General features: G+C 40.1%; 1 protein-coding gene across 2 annotated transcripts in view; it reads right to left on the bottom strand.

Annotated features, from left to right (window-relative positions):
- Nucleotides 1-10,421, bottom strand: part of smtnl (smoothelin, like) — a 28,583-nt gene continuing 18,162 nt past the window's right edge. For both annotated transcript variants that reach the window (XM_034096713.1, XM_034096714.1), the window contains exons 3-10: nucleotides 6,904-6,985; nucleotides 5,732-5,986; nucleotides 5,566-5,622; nucleotides 5,419-5,479; nucleotides 5,184-5,339; nucleotides 4,960-5,083; nucleotides 3,242-3,393; nucleotides 1-862 (exon numbers count right to left, since the gene is read on the bottom strand). In XM_034096713.1, coding sequence (XP_033952604.1) covers nucleotides 736-862; nucleotides 3,242-3,393; nucleotides 4,960-5,083; nucleotides 5,184-5,339; nucleotides 5,419-5,479; nucleotides 5,566-5,622; nucleotides 5,732-5,986; nucleotides 6,904-6,985 — 1,014 coding nt within the window. In that variant the 3' untranslated portion in view covers nucleotides 1-735. The remainder of the gene's footprint in view (nucleotides 863-3,241; nucleotides 3,394-4,959; nucleotides 5,084-5,183; nucleotides 5,340-5,418; nucleotides 5,480-5,565; nucleotides 5,623-5,731; nucleotides 5,987-6,903; nucleotides 6,986-10,421) is intronic.

Here is a 10,421-nt window from a genome sequence, read left to right as displayed (position 1 = left end):
TAATAATAACGTTTTTAATATCGTGACACAAGGAAAAAACACTTAAATCATATAAAATCATATTCTTTCAAAATGTATAGTATACCCAGTAGGGTTTGAGGCTCCAACCACTAACCTTGCACTGGGCCACAACCAATCTTTTTATTAAAATACAGATACTTGTTTATTTGATGCCAAGTATTGAACACAATGTAGGTGTCAAACAGTTATTTTTCCATGTCTCATCCTCATCTCAATCGCTGAGTATCACATCATATGTGAATGTAAATATCAGTCAGCAACATATCATTTGTTATGCTCCAGCGCTTCATCGCAAACACTTTAGGTATACAGTTACTTTTTTGAAACATAAATCCAGCAATATGAAGGTTAATATGGCCACATTCAAACACGTGCGTGAATATAAAGATTTATACAACACAGAATATATTTGCACTGTTTGTATCTCAAGTAAACACACACAAGCACATACACACTGTCAAAACTGTTGACAAACCAAACCAGACAAACAGTTAGTATCACAGCACACACAGTATTATCCCATGAGTCCACTGTGCCTCTGTGATGACTTTTCCTGCAGCATGTGGAGTAAAGTTCATCACTCCACCACCAGGGAGCAGTGTAGTCTTTCCAAAGTGCTCCACCATGCCAGCTGTGGATCTCCACTCTCCTCAAAGTTTGGTAAATAGAAAGAGGTTTTAAAAGGTCATGTCTGAATCTAGATGCTTTGGAGCTTCACTCAAACTTGCGCAGGTGGTTGTAGAGGGACTGGACGTAGGTGAAGACGCACATGGGGTCCGGTTTACGACCCATGATCATCATGTCGTCCACCTCGATCAGACGGTCGCAGCCGGCCTTCAACCTGGAGTCACAGACAGAGAGGATGGCAAAAATAAAATAAAGGAAAAACAATAACTAATTTACATTCAATTTTAGAAAAATTAATAGATTAAATGTGGAAATAAATGTTATTTGTTATTGTCTCTAATTATATTTCTACATTTCTAAATTATACTTCTTGATTCTTTTATTTTTTCCTCTCTATTGCTTTCTTTTTATGGCACTTCTATGACGCCACAGACTCAATTTAAGCTTTCTTTGGTCTATTGATTGGTGCACAAAAGGTCATGAAATTGTTGAAATATCACAATTAGCTAAAACACAAGATGACATATTGAAATCAGCAGTTTTAAAGTGAAAATGTAGCCACTTTACAATGACAAAGAACAGACAATGGATAATGTTTGTTCACCTATAAGAATTGATATGATTTGTTTTCTATTTTCTTATAGTGTCAGCTCCTACATGATGTGACAGATGATCATATGATGAATATACCAATATAAGAAAACAGCCAATGTATGTGCCTGATGTATCAGTCGAAGCGCTTTTCTGCATCTAATATTGTGTCTTGGACAGTACTGATAAAAACACTATCCCTTTACACCCTCACAAACATGTTTTGAGAACTTTAAGTATAAAATATATAGCGTAATAATTCATCTACATCTAGAGCCCTATAAGTCTTTAGGGGGCAAATGTCAAGCTGCCACTATAGATAAAGGATTGATTCTGTGAGCAAGTGAATTTTGTTTTTCAGTCAAATCAGCTTAATTCTGCAGCAGTGTTTTCGGCCATAGAATAACAGAGTCTTAATGTAAATGGAGTAGCATTCTTTAAGCCGTGATATACAGTGTGTGTACATGGCCATATAGTATCTGTTTGTGGAAACCATAAGCAACAGAGTCAGCACACCTTTCATCAAACACGTCAAAGCAAAAGCCTCACCATATAAATGTTCTGGCATAAAGAGGTCTATAAAAAAAGCAACAAAGAAAACCCATTAAGAGGCTCAAAAACCACAACAAAGTTAAGTATTGCATTGTTGGTGCAGTCAAGCCAAATAAAAGCTTCAAGGCTGTTTCAGCTAAATGTATAAACCACAACTGACTTTCTACCAACAAAAATGTGTATTGCTGTTGTATAATGAAACCAATGAGTTCATGGTAGCTACATTTCTACTGAGGCTTTAAAGGAATAATTTGGGTAATGCTTGGTTTCTTCTGGAGAGTTACATGAGAAGATTGATACCTCATGTGTGCTTGTTAAATAAGCAGCAGCCCGGATGTGGCTAGCCTAGCTTAAAGAAAGGAAGCAGGGGGAAGCAGTTACCATGTAAAGAAATGTGTAAAAGAGTGATTACGCTTCATAACTCTCAAGAATTGTTACAAATTGTGTTCTTTACAGAACTCATGATGTGTTGAAATGTGTATGTTTACACTTTAGGTTGAGATTAAGTAAGTTATTTCCTTCCTGTTTCTGATCTTTAAGCTAAGCTAGGCTAACGTTGTCCTAGCTAAGACTGCATGCTGTGTTTTTCGCAGCATTTAATTGAAAACAAAAAAGGAAAACTTTTTAATAAGAAAATAAACTTCTATTTTGCAAATACTTTATTCTTTAATTTCAATATAGTAATTTGTAGGTTAATATATCGCAAAACAATGTTTATTTCTGTTGTAAATTTTTTTATAAAAATATATAAAATATAAGGTAAAATATGTTATCAAACTCCAAATCTAACAGACTGAAAGTAAAAAATCAATATCAGCGGTGGTAAATGTCATGCTTTTCCGGTTATTACCCGTCCCCTTGTGTGTTATGTAGCTTTTTCTGCATGTAAACGGTCTGCAAAGTCACAAACCCTCAAAGTACACCCTGTCGTGAGTAAAACTCTAACACAGAAAAGATCTGTCTATGCTGCCCCAGAACGCCTCGTTGGAGATTTTCTTTTTCCATTTTTTTCTTCCGGGAACCAAGTGACGTAACGACGATCCAAATGGACCAATTGGTCCAAATGGACCAATCCGGGAAGCTCCTCACACACACACACTCAGCCACCCTTATTTTTGTCAGCTGCAGCTACGCGGATTTCTCAGCCTGGACTCAGCCTGAGACAGCGGGACACGGCGAGGCCCGGCCAGGGCCCGGTCCGAGCACACACACAGCCAGGCTGCGGGTGTGTGTGCTCCAGCCGAGTGTATGTTATGTCTAGTTAATGTTAAAAGCCTCTGAAACAGCACTGTCTCACATATGATCAGATGTCACCATGTTTTAATGTTAGCTCTTATTGCTAACCTTAATCAGCATACTTGTACAATGAATATCTAATTAATTAAAATGCCTAATTTCCATCATATCAGAGTGACTCCTAAAAGGTTATTCTGATATCACCATCACTCACTCGGCAGTTCCAAAGGCTAGTTCGAAGTTGTGTTTACGGTTGGCAGGCAACAAAGAGGTGTAGTCAAACTCAGTGGGGAAGAACGAGTGGACCAAAGCACAGAAAGCCATCCCATCGCTCCAGCTGGACGAGAAGTTCTGGATTTCGATGTTCTACAGAGGAACAGAGAAAAGGCAGATTTGGTGATGTTGTGGCAGTGGGGGAATTTTGTGTGCGTGGAGAAAAGCAGTGACAGCTATAAGATTGAAGGAGGTAAAAAAGACATGACTGTCATTGTTACTTATTTAAAACATCTCCCATTCACTGTCTAGCCCATAGTTCTAATGAACAGAACAGACTTCCTCCCCTCCACTTCATCTGCTCTCCTGCTTTTGGTTCTGTTACATGCTTTTGAAATCATGTCATTTCAAAGGCTGCCCTTTATTAGTCTGGAGTTTGCTTTGAAATAAATCGCAACTTGTCAAGTCATCACCCCCTCTCTCTTTCGTGTGTGTGTGCTCCCAGTTAATAAGAGTCTTGGCTTTGCCTGGCTTGACTATAACCTAAGCCACATGGAGCGGCTGGCACAGGCTGCTGTGAAGGAAAGGGTACCAGAGTGCAGCAATGTGCGTTCTCAACCATGACTGAGACTATTTGAACCCTTATCCCCTAAAACACAGGTTGCGAGGAAGATAATTAGCACGTTAGCATTACCGCAATGTGTGCTAACAGGTTAAAGTTATATGAAAAACAGACTGGAGTTAGGCTCATTTACAACACTTTGGCTGTTTTGGTTATTTTAAATCTTTCAGCATGTTTTCTAGTATTTGTCTAGTATAATTGTGTGCCCCTGTTTAAGGAATAGTTCAACATTATGGGAAAATTGTAATTTGCTTTATTGGCTGTCCAGTAAGTAAGGATGTGGAGCGGAGAGCATTTAGCCTAGCTTAACCTTAAGGACCTGAGGCAGGTTCAAGTTTTTTTTTGTATCACAAGCACAGAAACAAAGTCGTTCGCCAGGAAAATCTGAAGTGTCAGGTTTCCACCAACAATGCTCATTATATATAGAAAATAGAAAACAAAGACAATGCAAGTGAAATAAAAACAATTATGTAAGATACAATAATGGATGAAATAACTTCAATAAAGTTATTGAAATTGGGCAGTAATCGCAAATTACTAAACTGAATGTAAACAGAAGTGTAGTAAATATATATTTGAAATGTCCAGTATAAATGTACTAACAACCTGAGTTTCATATCAAACTTCAAATTTATCCAAAAAAAATTGTATTTAGGCAATCCATCACTGATATGTCAAATCTTATCTTTTATATGTATAAGTTGCATTATTACGAAACAATTATTTGTCATGATCTTAGTTTTTGTGCTTTAGTTTACAATTTTATTTTGAAATGTATTTTCTCCCTGTGTCTCGTCCTGTTTTTACTTCCTGTGTTTTCCCTTCTGTGCCTGATTGTCTGATAGTGTTCACCTGCTGCCCCTGTGTTTGCAGTAGGAATTCATTATGGATGTATCTTGCTATTTAAGCAAGCTAGCTGATAGCTTAGCATTTTCTATTCCACCCACTCATCAAAACATATTAACTTCTGGCTCCAATAAACTGATATAAAGAGAGCCAAAATGCCAAACTTGACACTTCCAAACTTTTATCGTCAGATCAATGGGTCACATCACAGTGGCTGCATAATACTTCTTATGTACAGTCGATAACTTTACCTGGTAGCCTATGGTCTTGGATCGGCACCACTCAAGAAGGATCTGCTTGATGCTGCTGGCGCTGGATACCCCAAAACTCTGAGACCGCTTCAGTTTAGGTTTAGAGTCTACTGGTTTGGGGTGACTGTACAAAAGTAGACACAGAGAAAGTATACATGAGAGAGTTTCAACGCTAAGAAATCGACCATAATAGTCAACATGACACAAATGCACTTTGCTTGTACCTGTTATTGGCTTCAGAGTCGAGCCTTTCGAAGATAGATCGACGGGCCTGGGCACCAATGTTACGTGGCAGAGTCTGAGACCTCACAAGCTCCCGCCTCCTCTCTCCTACCTGACCAAAGGATCTGTCACTGCTTACATCATCTACATCATCGTCTCTGCAGGACGGGAGCACAGAAGGGTCAGACAAACACATTTTACCTCCCCTAGAAGTTTCATGAGTCATCTTTCACTCACCTGTCATGCTGCACAAGTCCCGAGTAGGTGACAGACTTTGCTAGGACGGAATTAGCTTTCTCTGCAAAAGACTACAAGTCAGTAAATGATATCCATGATATTGTGTCAAAGAGGGTAGCACGTGTTTCTTATTAAAGTTTGTCTCACCTTGAAGGCGGGGAGATCCCAGTGCTCTGATAGGTGTGGGGGTCCACGAAGAAGATACTAACAGCCACGAAGAAAAGGCGAAATTACGATGGCATAACAGTATAGATGGTAAAATCTTTCATCTGTCCATTGAGTAGTTAGAGTTAGAACTGAGACCATGACCCACCTGGTTGAATTGGAAACTCCTCTATTGGTTGGATCCGGTTAGTGCTAGCAGCTGATTGGCCAGTAGGTGAGTCATCAGAGACTGGAGAGGAACGAGAAGCAGAAGGGCTGCTGGGAGAGTCTGGGCCCTTCATTTCTGCCGTCTTGGTTGTAGCGGTGACGGGGAGGTGGGGCATCCTCATGGCGACAGGGGCCGTGTGCTCGTGTGGGAAGTTATTCGGGGGAGAGACTTTTCCGTGTAGCAACTCTAACGGTTCTGGTAGGATAAATCAAATAGTCTATTTAGTCACTTATTTGCAACCGCAGTTTATATGACTCATAGCAGCTTCGGAGATTCCTGATTGGGGTATTACGGAGGTTTTTTATATCGTAGAACAAAACGGGAACATTTCTTAAGCTTAAGAGCAGACCTTATTTCAGGATTTTACTGCAAACACATTAAAAAACGATGACTTCAAGACAAGAGAACCGGAAGTGGTTAAATGCTAACTAATTTCCTGGTTTTAAGACTCATTACTCCACCACTCTTTTATGTCTACCATTCCGAATAACCAACCAACAGATAATTATCACCAGAATTTCCATCCCAATTGTTTTAGTTCTTGCCGTAAAAAATCCTTTTGATTCAAATGTGAAAAATGCACTACAGGAAACTTTACTGTTATGTTTTGTGATACTTTTGTTGTTTACTATAAATGGTCTACAACTGCTGTGAGACCGGGTTGGCATGAAAGATACTTCTAATTGAGTACATTGTTTTAAAAACCGTTCTGTGAGACACAGAAAAAAAGGGAAACTCGTTTGCGTGACAAAACATTCATAGATGAAATAACATGAGTATTTCACACTGCTCTGTAGCGTTGTGCGACCACGTGTTTTAGTTTTATAATAATGTATCTTTGAATCCTTTTTGGGGTGACTTATCCAACGTCATGCAATTATAAGAAAGAAATAAGCCTTAATCATCCCTATTAACTCTACTAACAAATATAAAGTCAGTTATTTGGAATTTAACTTCCATTAAGACAGGGGACACAAACACTCTGAGTTCAGAACAGTGTGAGTCAAGCGCCAAACACCTCACCTAACCATAATCCCTTATGACATCATCAGGGTTTCCAGACTTTACAAAGCTTGACTTTCATGTGTAAAATCAGCGGGTGACGTAGTTACCTGTGGTAGCAGCGTGTCCATTCTCCAGTCCAGCATGTGTTGGGGTGGGGTCCACCTCTATGGGCTCCTCTCGCTCAATACTCTGAAACACATGAAAAACAACACGAGCACCCTTCATGGTTTCAAAAAGGTAAATTAAGTCATGTTTGACCTTTACTAGTAAGAGGGTTGTCTGTGGAAGGCTTTAACTGCAGTAAATTAAAAACATTCGTCGTGAAAGAAAGCTTTTTAATAAGAACCAGGTGGAATGATCCCTGTGGTTGCACTGAGTTGAATGATTGCCAAACCTTATTTTTTATAATTGTCCTGGCTGCCCCTGTAATACTGTGGATATTCTGTCATAAACAAAACATTTGTGTTTTGATCTCAGAGTCAGGGCATCATGTTGGTCTGGTTTGATCAAAGAAATTATTCCAGATGTCCGATGCTCATTGAGTCATTGTTGGACCATTTCACTCTTTTCAGGTTCTGGACTTTTTGGACAACATATGGGCTTTTGGACTTCAGACAAAACAAATCCAACAAACAAATTGCAGAGGCATGACACAACCTCCGTACTTCAAAGTCTGCCAGATAAATAAGTTGGTTGAAGACATGAAAGGCACCAGAAGGTTCTGTGTCTCAGCGCCCCCCCCCCCCTCCTGAGATAAGACTTGGGAAGTCTTTGACATACTCAGCGATGCTCAAATATATCCGGTGATCTGGCAGCTCACCGCTAAAGTGATTGGGATCAAGTTTAAATGTCAAACATCATCAGCATCTCAAGTCTGCATTTCATTGTCTCTGTGACTCTTTCCTGTATCTGTATTCCTGCAGCGATGCCCCCCCCCCTTCTCCAAACACAATCAGCTTCATGGAAACAGCTAATCACTTTCCTGAGCAGATACTTCTATCTCACACTCTCAACCACAGGGTGCTGCTGACCCACATCGGTTATGGGTCAAGCTGTCACTTTCCATGTGGCCCTGTCAGAACGATAGATATAGCTCAATGTGTTTATAGTCGGCCCCTTTGGCACGGAACAACACTTCTCGGGTCAATAGTGCAACGCTGATAGATATGCACGTTTTCTCCATGTCAGTATCAAACCACATGTCACATTGTATCTGTGTTGGACTCACAGAGAGTGAAAGAGGCTTTCGGGAGACGTAATTCACCCTTTTTCTTACCCTTTTGGCGACTAATAACTCGAAACAGCTGCTTGTGACCCAAACTTGGCTGTCACTGTGGAAGTAAATAGCCGAGGCTGATTTGAGTGCTGTGTTTGACCCAAACACATTATTTCACCCTGCATGCAGCTCTGTGTTTGCATAACGTCAGCATGTTTGGAGACAGAGTAGCAGCATCTGGTCAGCGTGTCCCTGCTGTCAGAAACATCTACATCCAAAAACAGAGCAACGTTAGCAACAGTAGGTTTTGTGTTGATGAAATAAAGTTTTTAGTTTTGGCCTTTTGAAGAAAGTGGGTTTATCAGAGCTTTTTCCCTTAAAAAAGCTGTTTCGAGATCAACACTTTTAAGGGAGATGAATCAAATCAGTGATGCTGCAGGCCCTAAAACCAAAGAAAATAAGCTTAAAGATGCTAAAAGGCATCATTCATAGAGGCTCAAAAGGTAGAAGGATATCTCAAACCTCTACAAAGAAAACCAAAACTTTTTTTTCTGCTTGGCCGGATACCACTACAGATAAGGATACTAGGACAACGTTTTGGAATTTGTGTAAATACATCTGTTAGGAAGTGAATAAAACAATTTGAGGTTTTATTACCAGCCAGAAGATAACATCTCTAACAAGTCTGAAACCTAACACCAGGACTGTATCCCCTCCTGTCTCACATATACATGCAGGCAGAAAAAAACCAATATACTGCTCTAGCTGTGAGATTGCATGCTGTGCACATTTCAGGAAAGTGTGTAAACGTGTCTGTGTTTTTCACTGAGCTCACCATATAGGAATGCGTGTGTTAAAGCAAGGCAAGAAGATTGTGTGTGTGGGGTGGTCGTCACTTTATAAAGAGCGAGGGGTGACACATCTAGAGGGGAATAAGGGAAAAAGTGAGGACATTATGTATGAGAAGGTGAGCAAGGCAGAGGGGAGAAGTTGTATATTGCATGATGGGAAATGAGGCAGAGGGTCTGGGGGAGTGAGGTGGAAGCAGCTGGCCATCCAGCAGGAGGAGGGAGACAAATTGCACAATGTCTGGCTTTGGGGAGGGGAGCTTTCCCAGCTTAAGTACTCAGATCGTCAGATGTTGGAGTGGGAAACGTGATAGCGGAGCTGCTGAGGGTCCTGTAAACTCTCTGGTATCTGGAGGTCTTACTGGCAGAACACACTTAACGTGGCACAGTACTGCCCAGGGACCTGAGGACATGCTGCACCCAGGACCTTGCTGCACATATGTGGCTTACAACAACACAAGTACACAAACACTTTGGCACCACAGCCTCATGAGTATGCAGCTATTTGTTGGATTTACTCCGCACTATACGGAAACCCTGAAAGGCAAGTGAGATTCATCTTATCCAATGATCCATTCTCTAAGTCTGATCTGCTCTAAGATGTGTTTCCATCTCTGACTCAGTGAAAAAGGAAACAAAGACTGATTTATACTTTAAGTATTATGACCTGTTATTAATTAAGAATAGCAAACAGGTTCTCCTATTGAATGGAAACATTCCTGTATGGGTTTCCCCCTGCTTCCTGGCAAACATTGCATTTATTCCTCCATACATTTTCTTTGTTTGTTTATGTGCTAAATATTTGATTTGGACACCATCTTATCATAAGATTGAATGAAGAAATAAAAATGCACATTTCTCCATTGTCTTAATCAAAGCACAAGACCAGCTAAAAAGGATCATCAGCAACCTCTGATCTTTTATCGTAGCCAGGAAACTCTCGAGTGCAATGTTCTACCCAAAGGTCAATATTGTGGCTAGCAGCTGCTACACGGCAAATATTTATACATTGAGAAGTGTGGATATATAAGACCATCGCCAGCAATGAAAACCAGTGTAAATATAGTGAAGCTGCTCCGAAGCTTCCCACTGGGCATATTAACTTCTATCTGCTTTGGTTTAAACAAATGCTACACAACGGGAAAAATGTGACAGAGTTCAACATTTTCCAAGACACACAAAGTCTGTGTAGCCATAGCATAGCTTAGATATAACTTATAGATCAAATATCACATATTTCAGCTTCTTTAGTGACAGTTCCTGAGAACAAAGTTAAATGTGTTGTCAGCTCTGTAAATTCCTCCACCTCAGTTATTCTGTGTACTCTGTTAGTGCTAATTAGCAACCGTTAGCATGCCAACACTATAGGTTAGGAGCAAAGATTACTCGCCTCTGACTGGTTTATTCAAGCAGAGTGACTTTCATGACTGTAGTTCATTATTCTTTTTACTAAGAATTGTTTTGGAGGATAGCAATCGCACTGACTACCTCCACTGAATACATCCCATGCTTCCTTGGAGTGCATCATTGCACCATGAGTGGGGAACTATAAAATGATTGT

Source organism: Pseudochaenichthys georgianus, chromosome 13 (assembly GCF_902827115.2).
Source record: "Pseudochaenichthys georgianus chromosome 13, fPseGeo1.2, whole genome shotgun sequence".
Classification (NCBI taxonomy): domain Eukaryota; kingdom Metazoa; phylum Chordata; class Actinopteri; order Perciformes; family Channichthyidae; genus Pseudochaenichthys; species Pseudochaenichthys georgianus.
This window is presented reverse-complemented; position numbering and strand designations above follow the sequence as displayed.